The sequence below is a fragment of the Salvelinus fontinalis genome, chromosome 41 (genome assembly GCF_029448725.1).
Source record: "Salvelinus fontinalis isolate EN_2023a chromosome 41, ASM2944872v1, whole genome shotgun sequence".
NCBI classification, from domain to species: Eukaryota; Metazoa; Chordata; class Actinopteri; order Salmoniformes; family Salmonidae; genus Salvelinus; species Salvelinus fontinalis.
Genome location: NC_074705.1, coordinates 6582815 through 6607198, shown reverse-complemented (window position 1 = coordinate 6607198; position 24384 = coordinate 6582815). Strand labels below are relative to the sequence as shown.

The 24384-nt window shown below is 46.4% G+C and overlaps 1 protein-coding gene across 3 annotated transcripts in view; it reads right to left on the bottom strand.

Moving 5' to 3' along the window:
• Positions 1-1065: 1065 nt before the first annotated feature.
• The window catches only part of LOC129840470 (interleukin-1 receptor accessory protein-like 1-B), a 297926-nt gene continuing 274607 nt past the window's right edge, over positions 1066-24384 (bottom strand). The window contains exons 8-9 of one of the 3 annotated variants that reach the window (XM_055908376.1): positions 19667-19812; positions 1066-2019 (exon numbers count right to left, since the gene is read on the bottom strand). In XM_055908376.1, the coding sequence (XP_055764351.1) occupies positions 1826-2019; positions 19667-19812 (340 nt within the window). In that variant the 3' untranslated portion in view covers positions 1066-1825. The remainder of the gene's footprint in view (positions 2020-19666; positions 19813-24384) is intronic. The other 2 variants (XM_055908375.1, XM_055908377.1) reach the window with 2 other exon arrangements.

The following is a 24384-nucleotide window of genomic DNA, read 5'->3' as shown; positions in this document are numbered from 1 at the left end:
TCATTAATGTCACTCTCCTTCAGACACCCCAACAGTATCATTAATGACACTCTCCTTCAGACACCCCAACAGTATCATTAATGTCACTCTCCTTCAGACACCCCAACAGTATCATTAATGACACTCTCCTTCAGACACCCCAACAGTATCATTAATGTCACTCTCCTTCAGACACCCCAACAGTATCATTAATGACACTCTCCTTCAGACACCCCAACAGTATCATTAATGTCACTCTCCTTCAGACACCCCAACAGTATCACTAATGTCACTCTCCTTCAGACACCCCAACAGTATCATTAATGTCACTCTCATTCAGACACCCCAACAGTATCATTAATGACACTCTCCTTCAGACACCCCAACAGTATCATTAATGACACTCTCCTTCAGACACCCCAACAGTATCATTAATGTCACTCTCCTTCAGACACCCCAACAGTATCATTAATGTCACTCTCCTTTAGACACCCCAACAGTATCATTAATGACACTCTCCTTCAGACACCCCAACAGTATCATTAATGTCACTCTCCTTCAGACACCCCAACAGTATCATTAATGTCACTCTCCTTCAGACACCCCAACAGTATCATTAATGTCACTCTCCTTCAGACACCCCAACAGTATCATTAATGACACTCTCCTTCAGACACCCCAACAGTATCATTAATGTCACTCTCCTTCAGACACCCCAACAGTATCATTAATGACACTCTCCTTCAGACACCCCAACAGTATCATTAATGACACTCTCCTTCAGACACCCCAACAGTATCATTAATGTCACTCTCCTTCAGACACCCCAACAGTATCATTAATGTCACTCTCCTTCAGACACCCCAACAGTATCATTAATGTCACTCTCCTTCAGACACCCCAACAGTATCATTAATGTCACTCTCCTTCAGACACCCCAACAGTATCATTAATGTCACTCTCCTTCAGACACCCCAACAGTATCATTAATGTCACTCTCCTTCAGACACCCCAACAGTATCATTAATGTCACTCTCCTTCAGACACCCCAACAGTATCATTAATGTCACTCTCCTTCAGACACCCCAACAGTATCATTAATGTCACTCTCCTTCAGACACCCCAACAGTATCATTAATGTCACTCTCCTTCAGACACCCCAACAGTATCATTAATGTCACTCTCCTTCAGACACACCAACAGTATCATTAATGTCACTCTCCAGTCTCTACACAGCGTCCTTCAGACACCCCAACAGTATCATTAATGACACTCTCCAGTCTCCACACAGCGTCCTTCAGACACCCCAAAAGTAATCTTGTTCACTGAATTCATTGTAGCCCTAGCCCTCCACTTGAAAGACTCATTAAGGGAAATCAAATGAAACCGGCAGACCAGATGGATGAATACTCCTCCTTAACTCATTCACTATTCAGCCACACAATTAGAATTTATTGCGGTTCAATTTAGAACCCTTAAGTTCTTATTTCTATCTCAAGATAGGATTTGTAGAAAAACACATTTTCCTACTTTTATAATGAAATGAAATCCTCTTTCGAGCAATGTCCAGAACAAAATATTATGTGAAGCCACATGAAGCAAGACAGATAGAAGGTCTAAATGTCCTGAGTATTACCCTAGTCCCTTTTGGTGACATCGAAACAAGTTGTTTGTCATCTAGACCTACGCTCTTAGAAAAAAAGGTGCTACATAGATCCTAAAAGGGTTCTACCTGGAATCAAAAAGGGTTCTACATGGAACCAAAAAGGGTTTTCCTATGGGGACAGCTGAAGAACCCTTTAAGAACCCTTTTTTCTAAGAGTGCACTGTAGACTTCATTCAGGGTTTATAATGGGTGTTGTTTGGTCCTAGTGTGAGTTGAGAGTATCTCACCTCCATCGATGTCCTCGCTGCCAAAATGGTTCCTGTAGAAGAGCATGAGCTCCATCTTGTAGCACTTGTAGAGGGTCACGAGGCAGATCAACAACAACAAGATGGCCCCCAAGCCTCCCGCCAGCTCCACTGTGTACATAAGCTCTGCTGTGAGAGAAGGGAGGGGGAGAGAGGGGGGGGGGGGGGGGGGGGGGTGGAGGGAGGAAGAAAAAGAGAAAGAAAAAGAGATAGAGAAGACGATAATGTTTACTTCGCTTATCTTTCTTTATCAAATCCAAAAACCAAGCACACATACAAATACATCCTCAAACCCAGCATGGTGTCACAGCTTATTGTCTCTGGATACTTCATAAAGCACAGAAGCTACATAACATGATTTAGAACATGAGGGAGATCAAGCCAGACTCCAGCTAGCTGCTAGCATGCTAACAGGGTTCCTAGCTACAATTTCCATTGATTTACCATTCCCGAGCTTCTACACCTGCATTCTAGCTGTTTGGGGTTTTAGGCTGGGTCTCTGTACAGCCCTTCGAGATATTAGCTGATGTACGAAGGGCTATATAAAATAAAATAAACTTGATTGATTTACCTTCAACTATGCTTATGCTAAGCTAAGCTAACCAACCCAAATCTTGGGTCACTGAGTCCTAGTTCATCAACTATTCCTTAGGTAGCCCCCCCCCACCAAATTCTCCTTTGCGTGAACTACTTCTCCTAAGACGGCCTCTATTTGGTGTTTAGACCAGCCCAGGTCAGCATAGCCTGAAGGCCCAAGCTATAGCACACGACTGGCCAGGAACTGATGGTGACCTCCCGTTGACAAGGGAAGCTCCATCAAAGGTGTGAGTGTAACGCTGTAAGGGCACCAAACCAAGCAAGCCAAGTCATTAGAGTAGTAATATAATATAGACTGGCACAAGGCTGTGTCCCACATGGCACCCTATTCCCTATTTAGTGCACTACCTTTGACCAGGGCCTATAGGGCTCTGTTCAAAAGTCATGACCTATGTGAGGAAGAGGGTGCCATTTGAGACGCAGCCTCGGAGAGAGGCGGAGCAAACTCTTTTACCCCCTCAGCCATCCATCATCCTCCCAGAGCTGACAGGATCTCCCAGGACCATCAACAGTAAACTCCACGAAACACTGATCTCAGTAAATCCACCCCACCACAACTCTGTTCGTCTGAAAGCCTGAGTGTCGAGGTAACTCAGGCACAATGCTATCCTTCCCGGGTTCCATTTACAATCCTATAGTACTGTACATTGAGGCTGCGGCAGTGTATGGTAGTGGAGTGGCTTCATACTGTAGGTTTAGTGGAGGGGTGTGCACTGCAAGGCTCTGGTTCTGCTGATTTCCGTCCTTATCTTTTAACTAGGGACTGAGTTCTACTGCCAGTTGTGTGGACTGCTAACATGAAAGCTGTCTACTAAATTGATACATTTTCAAATCAATGTGTAGTGTTTTCCTAAGTTCTGGGGGATCAAACCCTTTTGGTTTCAATCAGAAAGCAAAGAGCCATGGTCGGCAAATCATCACTCTTCAACGCTTTTTAGGCCATAAGATCTACATGTTTCTGAGTCATAACAAAGACAACAATGTTTTCATCTCAGTCTATAACCACAAGGACCTGAAGAGACCTTCGCTAGCCAAACAGTACACCACAACAACACACAGAGATACAGTTATTATTCTGGTCCCTAGAAGCAGTTGAGATTCTTTTCATCTTGTTGTCTCAAATCCCCCTTCTTAAAAAGACTCCTTCTGAGAATATCTATAGCAATGGCCTTTCATTTCAAAGATACATTTTAGCTTTAAAAACATTCACTGGACTGAGAAAGCCATCTCTGTAAACCACCCAGGGTTGTGAACATGAGACCCATCCAGATCTTTTATAATAAGAATAAGAGATAACGAATAGACCCAGGTCGCAAGCTGATCCATTTCCATCATTTGAACGCTGCAGAAGTGGTGTTGTTTTGGTGTGAGACAGCCATAGGGCTGTGACATTCTGTGGCGGTCATGACATTTTGTCAGCTGGTGATTGTCAAGCAAATAACTGCCAGTCTCACAGTAATTGACTGTTAATTAAAATAAACACATTTTGCATCTCCTGGCATCCACACACAGCCACTGATGCAGACCTTTGGAACATCTACATTTAAAAAAAGTCTAATAAATCCATGTAACATAGCCTACACCTTCAGAATAAATCCATTATTTATTTTAGACAGGTCTAAAGAAGCATGATATGAATAAAATGTAGTCTTTTTCAGAGGAACAGAATAGCATACTCTGAGTGGTCCTTATGTTAGATCCTGATCTGGCTATGCCAAATGGCTGTGGGCTACCCTAGTTAAGAATTAGAATTCCGTGGCATTATTTTATAGTACGAAGAATACAATTGAACATAGCTGAATAAAATATAAAATATATTTTCTCCAAACGATTTGAGGGAGTGCGCACATGCAGCTATTCTGTGTTGAGCGGTTAACATAGAAACAGGTGCTTCTACAGTACATGCTTAATTTACAGTTATTAATATAACCTGTTGTTCTACAAATGTTGGGCGATATATTTTGATTTGTAATACATTGTAAGGCTGCATGATGCGACTCTAATGATGATTTGAAAAAAGTTGCTTGAAAGGCATGAGCTCTGCTTTGTTTTTTTTGTGCAGGTTGCACACACTACATCAGTCACTCATTCACAATTTGACAAACACTTGATAATGCCTCGAATTTCACGGCGGCATCCCTTTTGTGTGGCCGTAATGCACCCTAAAAAATCCATGCCTTTTGCAGCCAGTGGCCGTTGTGCCCTTCTCCCTGCGCTGCGAATGACCTCTCAACCACATGGCTCTCAATCACATGATCGGGTCTTTCTCAGAGGCTACAAGTGAAGGCAGACACATCGGCGATGCAACTGTGTGCGTCATTATCCCTTTCCGAGTTGCATATTGAAGATATTGGCAGAACTGTCCACAGGCATTGTTTCTTAAGCTGGGCATCATTCACAGTTGATAATATATAATTCACAAGTGATAGGCTAATATTGTCACCCATCACACTATTCTTGATTTAATCTGGTCTTTACATATACTAAATAATATATGTGTGACATTTGTTTTAGAATGGACCATTATCATGCACGTGTCTCGAAACAGGGGCAGCGTGAAAAAATCAATGTACTTAAATAGCAAATGGAGGAAGCTTTTCCCGTGGACCGTTTTCATGCCAGCCAGGTGGGCTATACTCCTATTGTAAAGAGAAGCAATGTGCTTAATATTAGGAAAGTAGAGAAATAAATACAGTAGGCCTAGCCTATAGAAAGCTGATGGTATCTTCCTCTTTATAATAGAGGCCATCACTTTGTTTTCTCATGCAATTACATAGCCTATAGAAATGTTGAGCAACATGAGCTCATGGGCTCTCATGAAGTGTTTGATTAGATGTTTGATTACATTTGCATTGATGTCAGAATGATTAGAGGGACAATAGAGTGCTGAGTACCAGGCAGCTAGTAAGTTTGGTAGGCTACTGATGACCAGCAGCAGCATCAGAACTTGGAGAAGCCTAATTACCGTGACCTAATGGTCACATGGAATTTGACTCGTGATCGCCGGTGTACTGGTATACGGTCACCGCAACAGCCCTAGTCAGCCATCAGAGTGGCAAGCCAGAAGTGTTTTTTTAGACAACCATTAGAGTGGTAAACCAGAAGTGTGTTTTTAGACAGCCATCAGAGTGGTAAATCAGAAGTGTGCTTTTAGACAGCCATCAGAGTGGTAAACCAGAAGTGTTTTTTTAGACAGCCATCAGAGTTGTAAACCAGAAGTGTGTTTTTAGACAGCCATCAGAGTTGTAAACCAGAAGTGTGTTTTTAGACAGGCATCAGAGTGGTAAACCAGAAGTGTATTTTTAGACAGCCATCAGAGTGGTAAACCAGAAGTGTTTTTTTAGACAGCCATCAGAGTGGTAAACTAGAAGTGTGTTTTTAGACAGCCATCAGAGTGGTAAACCAGAAGTGTGTTTTTAGACAGCCATCAGAGTGGTAAGCCAGAAGTGTTTTTTTAGACAGCCATCAGAGTGGTAAACCAGAAGTGTGTTTTTAGACAGCCATCAGAGTGGTAAACCAGACAAGTGTCAACAACTGTGTGTGTGTGTGTGTGTGAGCAGGCTTTCTGAGTTGTAATGTTTCATGGTAGTCTCTGTATGGTTTTCAATGATCACTTATAGTGTGTATTGTTGTAACGGTTGTGGAAGTGTGTGTGTGTTCCTGTGTGTGTGTGTGTGTGTGTGTGTGTGTGTGTGTGTGTGTGTGTCTGTGTGTGTGTGTGTGTGTGTGTGTGTGTGTGTGTGTGTGTGTGTGTGTGTCTGTGTGTGCATGTGTGTTAAAAATCCTGATTTAAGTAAATACATTTTGCTGCTTACGTAAGTGTTGCGGTTTTCTCAGCGGCCGTAAAAGTGGTGAATATATTTACATAGTAAGTTATTTCCTCTTTTAAGCTTGCAGCTTTTGAGAAAGCTTTGATGGCATCCCAGTTCCATTTCATTTGGTATATTAAAGGATTTCTACAGAGAATAGACTACAGGAGATTAGGCTGGCCATTTGGATTGAAACATCAAACCACCTCCTTGTGTTCCACTCGGAAGACCAAGCTAGACCAAGGTTCACTTGGATGGTTGTTTGTGATGTTTAGTGATGATTGAATCTAAACCCTGGTCATATTTAGGTCTCCATAATGTAGAACGAAAAGCACAAGTGAGAAGAAGTCCAAAATAGTTGCACCAGTCTGATGTCATGCCAATAAGCATTATTTTTGAATTGGACACACAGGCACGCGCACGCACACACACGCACGCACACATAGAGAATAAATATTGACAGAAAGATGAAACAAATCCAGGCTAATGCATGTGATGTTACAATAAACACAACACCACCTTGTCTCTGTCCAATCAGCACGCTCTTTACTGCAGCCTGACCAGCCAATCAGCAGTGTCTCATCAGTGCTTTGAAAGTGTGCAAACTTGAGGATTTGGGTCACCCTGTTCTTTCTGGGTATGTGTCCTGTTGATAACACAAGTCTCTGCTGGGGAACAAGGGAGTCCTTCTCCTTAAAAGCGAGAGAAAGAAGGAGAGAGATAAAGGAAGATAGACACCACTCTGCCGAGACATGAAAATAGGACAGCTAATTAGAGGACGCTATCTGAATTAAAGAAGAAAGCAGTCTTTGAAGATGCTTGTCTGATATCCTACCTGTTACATTTTTCACCTCATTTGTTTAGGATTTTTTTCCATGTGATTATCTGTGCCATGCCCAAAATGATGGTCCTCTCAAACCAGGACTCTTCAGTGTGTGTGTGTGTGTGTGTGTGTGTGTGTGTGTGTGTGTGTGTGTGTGTGTGTGTGTGTGTGTGTGTGTGTGGCGTGTGTGTGTGTGTGTGTGTGTGCAAGCTTTTGTGAGTCTGTTTGCATGTCAGTCTGTCTCTCTGTGTCAAATCATCTTTATGTAAACATATACACCGTCTATGAACGGTCTCTTTCATGTGGCGTGGTCGCTGCAGATAAAGAATCAGACCAAGTTGTTATGCTGGGCTTTTATCCTACTTATTTATTTATTATGCTGCTGGGCCAATTGATGAGCTGTGGCTTGTAGGGAGATGGAGCTGATTGTAAATCGTCCTTGCTCCTCTAATGTAAGCACTTGGTGCCTGGCCATCGGCGTCTCTCTCTCTCTCTCTCTCTCTCTCTCGATAATTGTTTTCGTTATTACCTTCTCTGGCATTGCTGTTCTAATAACTTATTAATGGCAGCCGTTCAGCCTCGGTCAGTGTCGGTGCATTCAGTTTGGCCTGGAAGATGACACTGGCCCTCACTGATTTATCAGCATCGGCTGTACAAGGGGAGAATAATTTACTCTGTTTGAGGTGCTAAATTGTGGCAACGGGTGCATGAAATGTGACAGGAAATGACAGGGAGCCCGAGCCAGGAGAGGAGAGGAGAGGAGGGGAGAGGAGAGGAGAGGAAAGAGGAGAGGAGAGGAGAGGAAAGAGGAGAGAGGAAAGAGGAAAGAGGAGAGAGGAAAGAGGAAAGAGGAAAGAGGAAAGAGGAGAGAGGAGAGAGGAGAGAGGAGAGAGGAGAGGAGAGGAGCGCTCGGGGCGGGGAGGAAGAAAACAAGCCAGCAGACCTTGGCTTTAATGGACATTGTTTCAGTGTGTTTTGATGCACCACCGAGGCTCGCGACCTTGAGACAACGACGACGGATGGATAGAAAGGCTGCTATTTTCATCATTTTAATCCATGGGTTTTATTGAGAGATTTGTCAGGTATGACAACATTTGTTGTCGATTTGACACGGGCTGCTTAATCTTTATTCAGAGTGGCAAAAATGGCTTTCTTGTTGTTGTGGTTGTTTTCTGGCAGGGTCATAAAGTCAATAGTGACAGCAACCTTGGACCTCTACATAGCTTGTTTTATACTACATTGACTTTCGGCTCTATTCAACAGTGATTCAGAGGTCTACAACTCAGGCCCTTGAATAGAAGGACCACGGAGGCCAAATCATTCCTAAATCTGAAGGATTTACTTGAACTAGTCCCACAGAGAAGGCCTCCCCAGTGAAAACACCTATTATAATGGATGCTTTCATCCAGGACCCAGCAGGCAAATAAGGTACCCTTTGTCCTCCTAATGATGAAATCAATCCCTCGTCCTCCGCCTCTCTCCCCTGGAGACGCAGCACAGGGCAGCCAACACGCTCCACAACTCAACACCCTCCACACCTTCAACACCCTCCACACCACCACACCTCCGCTACCTCCAGACCCGCCACACCACTCCCACAACCCACATGTCAGTGACAAATCCCGATGGCAGCTGTCCCTCCAAACACACTAGCCCTGTGAGGAGGAGGTGGGGGGGAAACAAGATGAATGGAGAGGTGCCCAGTAGCTCTGTCAAATCTATCGCTGTGTAAGTGAGGCACAGTCCCCGACCGCCGGGAGATCATTTGTCTTAATCTCTGGGAGGAGAGCGTCAGGATATGGGCTGTGGGCGCCAGGCAGAGAAGAATGGACCTCTTTAGTGTAATCTCTGACACCTGACCGACGGTGCCCTGATACACGGGGACAAGATCTTTGATTCAACCAGGAGATGGAGGGGAGAGAGGATGAGAGAAGGAGAGGAAGGAAGAGAAGAGAGGGAAAGAGGCCTCAGGACGAACAGTCGGTTTAGAGGGGGTGGGGAGGTGGAGGAAGAGGGAAGAGGAGGTAGAGGATGAGGGGTGGGGGAGGTTGTCACGATCGTGTGGCGGATTAACGGACCAAAATGCAGCTTTTGGAAAATAAGCCATCTTCTTTTATTATACAACACGAAGATGAACACGACACAAAAACACTTTAACAAAACAACAAAACAACAAAACGACCGTGAAGCTACAAACGTTGTGCACAAACATACAGGCTACTAACGTTCTTACATAGACAATTACCCACAACCAATGAGAGCCTATGGCTACCCTAAATAAGGCTCCCAATCAGAGACAACCGAAATCAGCTGTCTCTAATTGGGAACTCATTCAGGTAACCATAGACTCTCCTAGATAACTAACCAACATAGACAACGCTAGACATATACACTCAACACAAAACCATATACTCCACCCCATAACCCCTTTACCAAATAAACACCCAAAACCAACAAAAACATAAACATTCCCCATGTCACACCCTGACCTAACTAAAATAATAAAGAAAACAAAGAATAATAAGGCCAGGGCGTGACATAACCCCCCCCTTGAGGCGCGAACTCCGGGCGCACCATACACAGTCTAAGGGAGGGTCTGGGTGGGCTCCCCTCCACGGTGGCGGCTCCGGCTCTGGTCGTAGTCCCCACGTCACCACAGTACCTAACCACCTCCTAGGCTTCCTCCAAACGACCCCCCTCCACATTAACCCCATTGCATTAAGGGGGAGTTCCGGACTAAGGGACAGCTCCGGACTAAGGACCAGTACCAGGGTAAGGGGCAGTACCAGGGTCAGGGGCAGTACCAGGATAAGGGGCAGTACCAGGATAAGGGGCAGCACCAGGGTAAGGGGCAGCACCAGGGTAAGGGGCAGCACCAGGGTAAGGGGCAGCTCCAGGGTAAGGGGCAGCTCCAGGGTAAGGGGCAGCTCCGGACTGAGGAATGGCAGCTCCGGACTGAGGGACTGCAGCTCCGGACTGAGGGACTGCAGCTCCGGACTGAGGGACGGCCCATGGCTGGCTGACAGATCTGGCTGCTCATGGCTGGCTAACGGATCTGGCTGCTCATGGCTGGCTAACTGATCTGGCTGCTCATGGCTGGCTGACGGATCTGGCTGCTCATGGCTGGCTGACGGATCTGGCTGCTCATGGCTAGCTGACGGATCTGGCTGCTCATGGCTAGCTGACGGATCTGGCTGCTCATGGCTAGCTGACGGATCTGGCTGCTCATAGCTAGCTGACGGATCTGGCTGCTCATAGCTAGCTGACGGATCTGGCTGCTCATGGCTAGCTGACGGATCTGGCTGCTCATGGCTAGCTGACGGATCTGGCTGCTCATGGCTAGCTGACGGATCTGGCTGCTCATGGCTAGCTGACGGATCTGGCTGCTCATGGCTAGCTGACTGATCTGGCTGCTCCTGTCTGGTTGGCGGCTCTGGCAGATCCTGTCTGATTAGCGGCTCTGGCAGATCCTGTCTGGTTGGCGGCTCTGGCAGATCCTGTCTGGTTGGCGGCTCTGGCAGATCCTGTCTGACGGACGGCTCTAGCGGCTCCTGTCTGGCAGACGGCTCAGTGGGCTCATGGCAGACGGGCGGCTTTGCAGGCTCATGGCAGACGGGCGGCTTTGCAGGCTCATGGCAGACGGATGGCTCAGATGGCGCTGGGGAGACGGATGGCTCAGATGGCGCTGGGGAGACGGATGGCTCAGATGGCGCTGGGGAGACGGGCAGTTCAGTCATTGCTGTGCAGACGGCAGACTCCTGCCGGCTGAGGCGCACTGTAGGCCTGGTGCGTGGTGCCGGGACTGGTGGCACCGGGCTGGGGACACGCATCTCAGGGCTAGTGCGGGGAGCAGCAACAGGACGCACAGGACTCTGGGGACACACAGGAGGCTTGGTGCGTGGTTTAGACACTGGTGGTAAAGGGCTGGAGACACGCACCATATAGCTAGTGCGTGGAGGAGGCACTGGTGGTACTGGATTGGGGCGGGGAGGTGGCGCCGGAAATACCGGACCGTGCAGGCGTACTGGCTCCCTTGAACGCCGAGCCTGCCCAACCTTACCTGGTTCTATGCTCCCCGTCGCCTGACCAGTGCGGAGAGGTGGAATAACCCGCACCGGCCTATGTAGGCGAACCGGGGACACCATGCGTAAGGCTGGTGCCATGTACGCCGGCCCGAGGAGACGCACTGGTGACCAGATGCGTTGGGCCGGCTTCATGACATATGGCTCAACGCTCAGTCTAGCCCGGCCGATACGTGGAGCTGAAATGTACCGAACCGGGCTATGCACGCGTACAGGAGACACCGTGCGCTCTACTGCGTAACACGGTGTCTGCCCGTACTCTCGCTCTCCACGGTAAGTACAGGGAGTAGGCGCAGGTTTCCTACCTGACTTCGCCACACTCCCTTTAAGGCCCCCCCCAAGAAATTTTTGGGTTGTACTCACGGGCTTCCAGCCTTGTCTCCGTGCTGCCTCCTCATATCGCCTCCTCTCGGCTTTCGCTGCCTCCAGCTCTTCACGAGGGAGGCGATATTCTCCAGGTTGATCCCACGGCCCCTTACCATCCAGTATCTCCTCCCATGTCCAGAAATCCTTTGTGGGTAGGTCCTGTTGCCGCCTTCCATGCCGCTTGGTCCTATGGTGGGTAATTCTGTCACGATCGTGTGGCGGATTAACGGACCAAAATGCAGCTTTTGGAAAATAAGCCATCTTCTTTTATTATACAACACGAAGATGAACACGACACAAAAACACTTTAACAAAACAACAAAACAACAAAACGACCGTGAAGCTACAAACGTTGTGCACAAACATACAGGCTACTAACGTTCTTACATAGACAATTACCCACAACCAATGAGAGCCTATGGCTACCCTAAATAAGGCTCCCAATCAGAGACAACCGAAATCAGCTGTCTCTAATTGGGAACTCATTCAGGTAACCATAGACTCTCCTAGATAACTAACCAACATAGACAACGCTAGACATATACACTCAACACAAAACCATATACTCCACCCCATAACCCCTTTACCAAATAAACACCCAAAACCAAAAAAAACATAAACATTCCCCATGTCACACCCTGACCTAACTAAAATAATAAAGAAAACAAAGAATAATAAGGCCAGGGCGTGACAGAGGTAGAGGCTGAGGGGGTGATGAGGAAGAGGAAGAGGGAAGTGGAGGTAGAGGATGAGGGGATGATGAGGTAGAGGAAGAGGGAAGAGGAGGTAGAGGATGGGGCTGGGGGGTGGGGAGGAAGAGGAAGAGGGATTTGGAGGTGGAGGATGAGGGAAAAGGAGGTAGAGGATGAGGGGGTGGGGAGGTGGAGGAAGAGGAAGAGGGAAGTGGAGGTAGAGGATGAGGAAAAAGGAGGTAGAGGATGAGGGGGTGGGGAGGTGGAGGAAGAGGAAGAGGGAAGTGGAGGTAGAATGTGAGGGAAGAGGAGGTAGAGGATGAGGGGGTGGGGAGGTGGAGGAAGAGGAAGAGGGAAGTGGAGGTAGAATGAGGGAAGAGGAGGTAGAGGATGAGGGGGTGGGGAGGTGGAGGAAGAGGAAGAGGGAAGTGGAGGTAGAATGAGGGAAGAGGAGGTAGAGGCTGAGGGGGTGGGGAGGTGGAGGATGAGGGAAGAGGAGGTAGAGGATGGGGGGTGGGGAGGTGGAGGATGAGGGAAGAGGAGGTAGAGGCTGAGGGGGTGGGGAGGTGGAGGAAGAGGAAGAGGGAAGTGGAGGTGGAGGATGAGGGAAAAGGAGGAAGAGGATGAGGGGGTGATAAGGTAGAGGAAGAGGGAAGAGGAGGTAGAGGATGGGGGTGGGGAGGAAGATTTGCTGATTTTTTAAATGTTTTTTTTACACCTTTATTTAACTAGGCAAGTCAGTTAAGAACACATTCTTATTTACAATGACGGCCTAAGAACGGTGGGTTAGCTGCCTTGTTCAGGGGCAGAACGACAGATTTTTACCTTGTCAGCTTGGGAATTCGTTTTTGCAGCCTTCCGGTTACTAGTCCAACGCTCTAACCACCTGCCTTACATTGCACTCCATGAGGAGCCTGCGTGGCAGGCTGACTACCTGTTACACGAGGGCAGCAAGAAGCCAAGGTAAGTTGCTAGCTAGCATTAAACTTATCTTATTAAAAACAATCAATCTTAACATAATCACTAGTTAACTACACATGGTTGATGATATTACTAGTTTATCTAGCTTGTCCTCCGTTGCATATAATCGATGCGGTGCCTGTTAATTTATCATCGAATCACAGCCTACTTCGCCAAACGGGTGAATTAATAAGCGCATTTGTGAAAAAAGCACTGTCGTTGCACCAATGTACCTAACCATAAACATCAATGCCTTTCTTTAAAATCAATACACAAGTATATATTGTTAAACCTGCATATTTAGTTAATATTGCCTGCTAACATGAATTTCTTATAACTAGGAAAATTGTGTCATATCTCTTGCGTTCCGTGCAAGCAGAGTCAGGGTATATGCAGCAGTTTGGGCCGCCTGGCTCGATGCGAACTGTGTGAAGTCCATTTATTCCTAACAAAGGCCGTAATTAATTTGCCAGAATTGTACATAATTATGACATAACATCGAAGGTTGTACAATGTAACAGCAATATTTAGACTGAGGGATGCCATCCGTTAGATAAAACACGAAACGGTTCCGTATTTCACTGAAAGAATAAACGTTTTGTTTTCGAAATGATAGTTTCCGGATTCGATCATATTAATGACCTAAGGCTCGTATTTCTGTGTGTTATTATGTTATAATTAAGTCTATGATTTGATAGAGCAGTCTGACTGAGCGGTGGTAGGCAGCAGCAGGCTCGTAAGCATTCATTCAAACAGCACTTTCGTGTGTTTTTCCAGCAGCTCTTCGCAATGCTTCAAGCATTGAGCTGTTTATGACTTCAAGCCTATCAACTCCCGAGATTAGGCTGGTGTAACCGATGTGAAATGGCTAGTTAGTTAGCGGGGTGCGCGCTAATAGCGTTTCAAACGTCACTCGCTCTGAGACTTGGAGTAGTTGTTCCCCTTGCTCTGCATGGGTAACGCTGCTTCGATAGTTGCTGCTAGTTGCTGCTTCGATAGTGGCTGTGTTCCTGGTTCGAGCCCAGGTAGGGGCGAGGAGAGGGACGGAAGCTATACTGTTACTCTGGCAATACTAAAGTGCCTATAAGAACATCCAATAGTCAAAGGTATATGAAATACAAATGGTATAGAGAGAAATAGTCCTATAATTCCTATAACAACCTCAACCTAAAACGTCTTACCTGGGAATATTGAAGACTCATGTTAAAAGGAACCACCAGCTTTCATATGTTCTCATGTTCTGAGCAAGGAACTTAAACGTTAGCTTTCTTACATGGCACATATTGCACTTTTACTTTCTTCTCCAACACTTTGTTTTTGCATTATTTAAACCAAATTGAACATGTTTCATTATTTATTTGAGGCTAAATTGATTTTATTGATGTATTATATTAAGTTAAAATAAGTGTTCATTCAGTATTGTTGTAATTGTCATTATTACAAATAAATGTAAAAAAATCGGCTGATTAATCGGCATCGGCCTTTTTTGGTCTCCAATAATCGGTACCGGTATCGGCGTTGAAAAATCATAATCGGTCGACCTCTACTTGTGACATCACCCTTTATCATGTCGGCTGTCTAGGGGACGGCTTGTGACATCACCCTTTATCATGTTGACTGTCTAGTGGACGGCTTGTGACATCACCCTTTATCATGTTGGCTGTCTAGTGGACGGCTTGTGACATCACCCTTTATCGTGTTGGCTGTCTAGTGGACGGCTTGTGACATCACCCTTTATCATGTTGGCTGTCTAGTGGACGGCTTGTGACATCACCCTTTATCGTGTTGGCTGTCTAGTGGACGGCTTGTGACATCACCCTTTATCGTGTTGGCTGTCTGGTGGATGGCTTGTGACACCACACTTTATCATGTTGACTGTCTGGTGGATGGCTTGTGTCATGACGTGGCCCTCTTTGGATATAGCAAGCACCAACTCTCTCTCTCTCTCTCACCACCTCTCTCTTCCCCCTACACCCATGCTCTGTTATCTCAGGTCGTAAATTCCTGGAGGAGACTCTCTCCCTTCATGCAGTATAGAGAGAGGGTTCGCAGTAGAACAAAGGAACTTCTTCTACATTACAGAACTTGAGAACTGAACAATATCCATGTTTTGGAGAATGTGTAACCGGTCGGTGGAGAATCCAGCTACGACCCGGTTCGTTTTGTTTAATGTTTGTGACCTCATTGAGAGACAATACAGCCACATTACCATAACTCTGTTTATACAAGAGTCTCCGTTATGAGATTTGCATCTAATTATTTTATAAAATGAATGAGTAAAGATTAAACTATTTGTGAAATTATGTAATGTGATTTTAAACTGTTTAATGAAAGAGAATCCAATTCCCTTTAAAGTTTCACTAAGTCGTTGGCCCACCCCCATGAGCACAGACATCGATCTGGCATCATGGGACAGCCTTTTTACTGTGCCGGGGAAAAAAACACACCTGGAGAAGCCCACTTCAGACCATGTTCCCTCAGCATCGAGGGGGCTAAGGTTTTGAGTAGAGACCACAAAAACCACAGGATAGGTTGTAATGGTTGCTGAATTCTTAACCATACCATGTGGTTCAACTCGGAGACTATCGATCCGACACAATAAGAGCACTTCTTCGATACTAATTACTAGTCTGCAGCTAGAAGTTATGTCGACCTGAAATGCGAAGACCGACAACCGCCGAAACATCTATTCTATAAGAACATTTCCTGCCTGTTTGGCCCTGTCCGGAGGTATCATCGGATGGGGCCACAGTGTCTCCTGACCCCTCCTGTCTCAGCCTCCAGTATTTATGCTGCAGTAGTTTATGTGTCGGGGGCTAGGGTCAGTCTGTTATATCTGGAGTACTTCTCCTGTCTTATCCGGTGTCCTGTGTGAATTTATGTATGCTTTCTCTAATTCTCTCTTTCTTTCTCTCTCTCGGAGGACCTGAGCCCTAGGACCATGCCTCAGGACTACCTGGCATGATGACTCCTTGCTGTCCCCAGTCCACCTGGCCGTGCTGCTGCTCCAGTTTCAACTGTTCTGCCTGCGGCTATGGAACCCTGACCTGTTCACCAGACGTGCTACCTGTCCCAGACCTGCTGTTTTCAACTCTCTAGAGACAGCAGGAGCGGTAGAGATACTCTTAATGATCGGCTATGAAAAGCCAACTGACATTACTCCTGAGGTGCTGACCTGATGCACCCTCTACAACCACTGTGATTATTATTATTTGACCATGCTGGTCATTTATGAACATTTGAACATCTTGGCCATGTTCTGTTATAATTTCCACCCGGCACAGCCAGAAGAGGACTGGCCACCCCTCATAGCCTGGTTCCTCTCCAGGTGTCTTCCTAGGTTTTGGCCTTTCTAGGGAGTTTTTCCTAGCCACCGTGCTTCTACACCTGCATTGCTTGCTGCTTGGGGTTTTAGGCTGGGTTTCTGTACAGCACTTTAAGATATCAGATGATGTTAGAAGGGCTATTTAAATACATTTGATTTGGTCTTTCGCGCCCTTCTCAGTCACTTTGTCTACCAAGCCGCCATACCGGTTTAGCCCACTAGGGCACATCCCCTATCATTTCCTTGTAACCATATCTACTTTGTTTGTTTGTTATGAATTTCTGTGATTATTTAGTTAGTTAGTAAATAAATGATTAAGATAATTGATGTATGGATGATTCATAGTGAAGGCTGGATTCATGCAGATAACCAACAATTTACAATGAGACTAACGTGAGGTAAAGAATAATTCATTAATTAGAAGATTCAAGATTCATTAGGAAAATTATAACTTTGAATTCTGAAGATTTTCCTTGGTGCCCCGACTTCCTAGTTAATTACATATTCATGATTAGTTCAATCACGTAATAATAATTACAGATAATTGATTTGATAAAATAAGTCTTCACTTTAATGATGCCAAAGACACGACACTTGTGACATCACCCTTTATCGTGTTGGCTGTCTGGTGGATGGCTTGTGTTGTGGTGTTGAGGGATCAGGCCCTGTCTGGTAGAAAGCTTGTGTTGTGGTGTTGGGGGACCAGGCCCTGTCTGGTGGATAGCTTGTGTTGTGGTGTTGGGGGATCAGGCCCTGTCTGGTGGATAGCTTGTGTTGTGGTGTTGGGGGATCAGGCCCTGTTAGGTAGATATATTGTATTGTTGTGTTGTGGTGTTGGGGGATCAGGCCCTGTCTGGTAGATATCTTTGTTGTGGTGGTGTTGGGGGATCAGGCCCTGTCTGGTGGATAGCTTGTGTTGTGGTGTTGGGGGATCAGGCCCTGTCTGGTAGATAGCTTTGTTGTGGTGTTGGGGGACCAGGCCCTGTCTGGTAGATATCTTGTGTTGTGGTGTTGGGGGACCAGGCCCTGTCTGGTAGATAGCTTTGTTGTGGTGTTGAGGGATCAGGCCCTGTCTGGTAGATCTCTTGTGTTGTGGTGTTGAGGGACCAGGCCCTGTCTGGTGGATAGCTTTGTTGTGGTGTTGGGGGACCAGGGCCTGTCTGGTAGATATCTTGTGATGTGGTGTTGGGGGACCAGGCCCTGTCTGGTAGATATCTTTGTTGTGGTGTTGGGGGATCAGGGCCTGTCTGGTGGATAGCTTGTTTTGGGGTGTTGAGGGATCAGGCCCTGTCTGGTAGATATCTTGTTTTGTCGTGTTGGGGGATCAGGCCCTGTCTGGTATATCTCTTTGTTGTGGTGTTGGGGGATCAGGTACTGTCTGGTAGATATCTTTGTTGTGGTGTTGGGGGATCAGGCCCTGTCTGGTGGATAGCTTGTGTTGTGGTGTTGGGGGATCAGGGCCTGTCTGGTGGATAGCTTGTGTTGTGGTGTTGGGGGATCAGACCCTGTCTGGTGGATAGCTTGTGTTGTGGTGTTGGGGGACCAGGCCCTGTCTGGTGGATAGCTTGTGTTGTGGTGTGGGTTGATCAGGCCCTGTCTGGTAGATATCTTGTGTTGTGGTGTTGGGGGATCAGGCCCTGTCTGGTAGATAGCTTTGTTGTGGTGTTGGGGGATCAGGCCCTGTCTGGTAGATATCTGTGTTGTGGTGTTGGGGGATCAGGCCCTGTCTGGTAGATAGCTTGTGTTGTGGTGTTGGGGGATCAGGCCCTGTCTGGTAGATATCTGTGTTGTGGTGTTGGGGGATCAGGGCCTGTCTGGTAGATATCTGTGTTGTGGTGTTGGGGGATCAGGCCTTGTCTGGTAGATATCTTGTGTTGTGGTGTTGGGGGATCAGCCCCTGTCTGGTAGATAGCTTGTGTTGTGGTGTTGAGGGATCAGACCCTGTCTGGTAGATAGCTTGTGTTGTGGTGTTGGGGGACCAGGCCCTGTCTGGTAGATATCTTGTTTTGGGGTGTTGAGGGATCAGGCCCTGTCTGGTAGATATCTTGTGTTGTGGTGTTGGGGGACCAGGCCATGTCTGGTAGATATCTTTGTTGTGGTGTTGGGGGATCAGGGCCTGTCTGGTAGATATCTTGTGTTGTGGTGTTGGTTGATCAGGCCCTGTCTGGTAGATATCTTGTGTTGTGGTGTTGGGGGACCAGTCCATGTCTGGTAGATATCTTTGTTGTGGTGTTGGGGGATCAGGGCCTGTCTGGTAGATATCTTTGTTGTGGTGTTGGGGGATCAGGCCCTGTCTGGTAGATATCTTGTGTTGTGGTGTTGGGGGACCAGGCCCTGTCTGGTAGATATCTTTGTTGTGGTGTTGGGGGATCAGGGCCTGTCTGGTAGATATCTTTGTTGTGGTGTTGGGGACCAGGCCATGTCTGGTAGATATCTTGTGTTGTGGTGTTGGGGGACCAGGCCCTGTCTGGTAGATATCTTTGTTGTGGTGTTGGGGGATCAGGGCCTGTCTGGTAGATATCTTTGTTGTGGTGTTGGGGACCAGGCCCTGTCTGGTAGATATCTTGTGTTGTGGTGTTGGGGGACCAGGCCCTGTCTGGTAGATATCTTTGTTGTGGTGTTGGGGGATCAGGGCCTGTCTGGTAGATATCTTTGTTGTGGTGTTGGGGACCAGGCCTGTCTGGTGGATATCTTGTGTTGTGGTGTTGTGAGATTAGGCCGTGCTCTGGAATGAGGCTAATGCTGTCACCATGGTGATGGATGGAGATGCATTGAGTCCAGGACCTGCTCTGGTAGACGTTAGTCAGCCAATGGGCTCTGGCCATCAAGATTTGAAAGGATGCAACGTGTCTAGAAAAACAGACAGAGAAGAACCCTGCTGCTTCTCGGAATTGGCAACAAGATAACAGCTGTTTATCTTTCGGTCTCCAGCCCTGAAAACACATTTCAATGTTTGACGTTGATGTGACATTAAGCAGGTATCTAAAAAATGAGACAGACAGAATAACCTTTAGATAATTATGGTTATAAGTGAAAACTTAGCTTTCTTTGGCACTATCTTCTCCAAACCAACTCTCCGTACACTGCTGTTGTGTGTGTGTGTGTGTGTCTGTGTGTCCTACCTCTCTTTGTGAGCTGGATGTTGGCCTGCCTTCTGCCGTTGCCATTCTCCACGAAGCAGGAGTAGTTCCCCAGATCAGCCTCTTCCACCGAGTCAATGGTCAGGGTGATAGACACCTCCTGCTCTCCCAGGTGCTCCCGGATAAGCCTGCAGAGAAGAAAATAGAAGAGGAGAAGAGAATAGGAGAGGAGAGAAGCAGAGAGGAGAGGAGAACATAGAGAAGAGGGGAGGAGAAGAAAGAAGAGGAGAAGAGAGAAGAGGTGAGAGGAGAAGAGAGAAGAGGAGAAGAGAGAAGGGAGAAGAGAGGAGAGAACAGAGAAGAGAAAGTCTCTGTGAGGATTCTGTCTGTGATTCATTGACAATTACCAAGCATTATCCCCCTCACTGTGACTTGATTACCCAGGAGGGCTGGCTTGGGGGCAGATTAGCGAGGATGCTAATTTCACTGGAGATGAGACTTGACATGAATTGGCCTTGATACAGATTGTGGACAGAATAGCAGTAAAAGCATCACCACAAGTGATGGTGCACTTTACAAACCATGGGTGACCGTAATACCACAAAGACAGCATACATTAAAAACTTGAAGTGGTCAGTCATTATTTCTACAGACTTTACGGTAATTTCATTGAAAGTCAGCACCATGTTTTTAGCTCGCACAGTGTTGTAAGATAACTAGCTAAATAATGAGGTTGAAAAAATAGCTTTTTATAGCGGCATGCTGCTATGGAAACGGAGGAACGGCAGAGAAAAACAATATGAGTTCAAAAGTAAATGAATCTCTCCTGCTAGGCACACACAGAGCAGACGGACCAAATGGAAAAATAATGATCTCTATTCTTTAGCGTTTAGTGATATCGGCCGCCATTCTGTCTGTTTTATGACACTGAGCCTAATAATGCGAAAAGACAACTGTACGAATGTCACTTGCTGTTGTTCTCCTCTCCCTTGGGGACACTTGAATGTGGTTCAGAACAATCAATCACATTTCTCCTCTTCAGCATGTCGGGGAAGGATGGGGGAAGTACATCAGGTCAATTACAGAGTGCAGTACAGATGGTGGAGGTTGAAGGCAGACTGACATGGGGAATCTAGTAATTACAGAGTGCAGTACAGATGGTGGAAGTTGAAGGCAGACTGACATGGGGAATCTAGTAATTACAGAGTGCAGTACAGATGGTGGAAGTGGAAGGCAGACTGACATGGAGAATCTAGTAATTACAGAGTGCAGTACAGATGGTGGAAGTGGAAGTCAGACTGACATGGGGAATCTAGTAATTACAGAGTGCAGTACAGATGGTGGAAGTGGAAGGCAGACTGACATGGAGAATCTAGTAATTACAGAGTGCAGTACAGATGGTGGAAGGCAGACTGACATGGGGAATCTAGTAATTACAGAGTGCAGTACAGATGGTGGAAGTGGAAGGCAGACTGACATGGGGAATCTAGTAATTACAGAGTGCAGTACAGATGGTGGAAGTTGAAGGCAGACTGACATGGGGAATCTAGTAATTACAGAGTGCAGTACAGATGGTGGAAGTTGAAGGCAGACTGACATGGAGAATCTAGTAATTACAGAGTGCAGTACAGATGGTGGAAGGCAGACTGACATGGGGAATCTAGTAATTACAGAGTGCAGTACAGATGGTGGAAGTGGAAGGCAGACTGACATGGAGAATCTAGTAATTACAGAGTGCAGTACAGATGGTGGAAGTGGAAGGCAGACTGACATGGAGAATCTAGTAATTACAGAGTGCAGTACAGATGGTGGAAGTGGAAGGCAGACTGACATGGAGAATCTAGTAATTACAGAGTGCAGTACAGATGGTGGAAGTGGAAGGCAGACTGACATGGGGAATCTAGTAATTACAGAGTGCAGTACAGATGGTGGAAGTGGAAGGCAGACTGACATGGAGAATCTAGTAATTACAGAGTGCAGTACAGATGGTGGAAGTGGAAGGCAGACTGACATGGAGAATCTAGTAATTACAGAGTGCAGTACAGATGGCAGGAGATGGCAGGAGGCTTTGAAGGAAGTGGAGAGGAGGTGGGAGTAGGGAGGAGGAGGGCGGGTTGTTGGGGAGACACAGAGAAGGGACAATGATGTTCAACAGGCAAGTGTAGACTAGATACAGAGGCTGATGTGGAGACGTTTAACAGACTATATAGTAGACTAGATACAGAGGCTGACGTGGAGACGTTCAACAGACTATATAGTAGACTAGATACAGAGGCTGACGTGGAGACGTTCAACAGACTATATAGTAGACTAGATACAGAGGCTGACGTGGAGACGTTCAACAGACTATATAGTAGACTAGATACAGAGGCTGACGTGGAGACGTTCAACAGACTATATAGTAGACTAGATACAGAGGCTGACGTGGAGACGTTCAACAGACTATATAGTAGACTAGATACAGAGGCTGATGTGGAGACGTTCAATAGACTATATAGTGACTAGATACAGAGGCTGACGTGGAGGCGTTCAACAGACTATATAGTAGACTAGATACAGAGGCTGACGTGGAGACGTTCAACAGACTATATAGTAGACTAGATACAGAGGCTGATGTGGAGACGTAGAGGATAGAGGATAAAATGACATACATCATAGAGTGGTCTGGTCTCCACGTCAGCCTCTGTATCGCACTCCTCCATCCCTACTGTTATAATGATCTCATAAGTCTATACAGTCTAGATATTGATATGTCATACAGAGACGGTGATATCTCTTCAAACGCACTCCTCCATCCCTACTGTTATAATGATCTCATAAGTCTATACAGTCTAGATATTGATATGTCATACAGAGACGGTGATATCTCATCAAACGCACTCCTCCATCCCTACTGTTATAATGATCTCATAGGTCTATACAGTCTAGATATTGATATGTCATACAGAGACGGTGATATCTCTTCAAACCCACTCCTCCATCCCTGCTGTTATAATGATCTCATAAGTCTATACAGTCTAGATATTGATATGTCATACAGAGACGGTGATATCTCTTCAAACCCACTCCTCCATCCCTGCTGTTATAATGATCTCATAAGTCTATACAGTCTAGATATTGATATGTCATACAGTGACGGTGATATCTCTTCAAACCCACTCCTCCATCCCTGCTGTTATAATGATCTCATAAGTCTATACAGTCTAAATATTGATATGTCATACAGAGACGGTGATATCTCTTCAAACCCACTCCTCCATCCCTACTGTTATAATGATCTCGTTCCTCTTCAGACTGGATATTAAGACACAAGTCCATACAGCCTAAAGGTTAAATCACTTCAGTCCTCTCTTGAGAGAGTTGAAGCATCTGTAATCATTTGATCATCATGACCATCTTGTCCTTCCGTCTGTAAAGTGGTATCATTGTACAGTATTTCACAAACAAGAGAACAGAATCATTTGATGATGGAAGTTACCGGGGTGATAGACGACTAAATCCCTCTCCATGATGAAGGAAGTTTCTGATGAACCTCCCCAACGGCATGGAGCCCAGACCAGGCTTTGTGGAATCTAGCTCCGACTAAATTGATTCTCCCAAGATCAATACTTCAAAACATCTAAATTATTAAACGGCCACCTTGTACCTATGTTGTCCTCTGTAGTTAAATTCCTTTCTGTTTGCTGGAAACCATACTTTTTCAATAAACGTTAATCAAATATAACCACAGACTGTTTGCTCATTGCTGTTGCTCTAAGATGGCAATTCAGCACAAATGCACATGTGCCAATTGAATCTCAACAAGTAAACAGTCGGTGGTGGTATTTCAGCAAACAAAGAAAGGAACACAACTACAGACAACATCCTCCTCCTCCATCCCTCTCCAGCTCTCTATCCTCCTCCATCCCTCTTATCCTCCTCCATCCCTCTTATCCTCCTCCATCCCTCTTATCCTCCTCCATCCCTCTTATCCTCCTCCATCCCTCTCCAGCTCTCTTATCCTCCTCCATCCCTCTTATCCTCCTCCATCCCTCTTATCCTCCTCCATCCCTCTTATCCTCCTCCATCCCTCTCCAGCTCTCTTATCCTCCTCCATCCCTCTATATCCTCCTCCAGCCCTCTTATCCTCCTCCATCCCTCTATATCCTCCTCCAGCCCTCCTATCCTCCTCCATCCCTCTATATCCTCCTCCATCCCTCTCCAGCCTTCTTATTCTCCTCCATCCCTCTATATACTTCTCCATCCCTCTATATCCTCCTTCATCCCTCTCCAGCCCTCTTATCCTCCTCCATCCCTCTATATCCTCCTCCAGCCCTCTTATCCTCCTCCAGCCCTCTATCTCATCCTCCAGCCCTCTTATCTATCTCCATCCCTCTATATCCTCCTTCAGCCCTCTTATCCTCCTCCATCCTGCTATATCCTCCTCCAGCCCTCTTATCCTCCTCCATCCCTCTCTATACCTCTCCATTCCTCTCCAGCTCTCTTATCCTCCTCTATCCGTCTATATCCTCCTCCAGCCCTCTTATCCTCCTCTATCCCTCTCTATACTTCTCCATCCCTCTCCATTCTCCCCCATCCCTCTCCATCCTCCTCCATCCCTCTCCATCCTCCTCATCCCTCTATATCCTCCTCCATCCGTCTATATCCTCCTCCATCCCTCTATATCCCTCTCCATCCTCCCCCATCCCTCTCCATCCTCCTCTATCCCTCTCCATCCCTCTCCATCATCCTCCATCCCTCTATATCCTCCTCCATCCCTC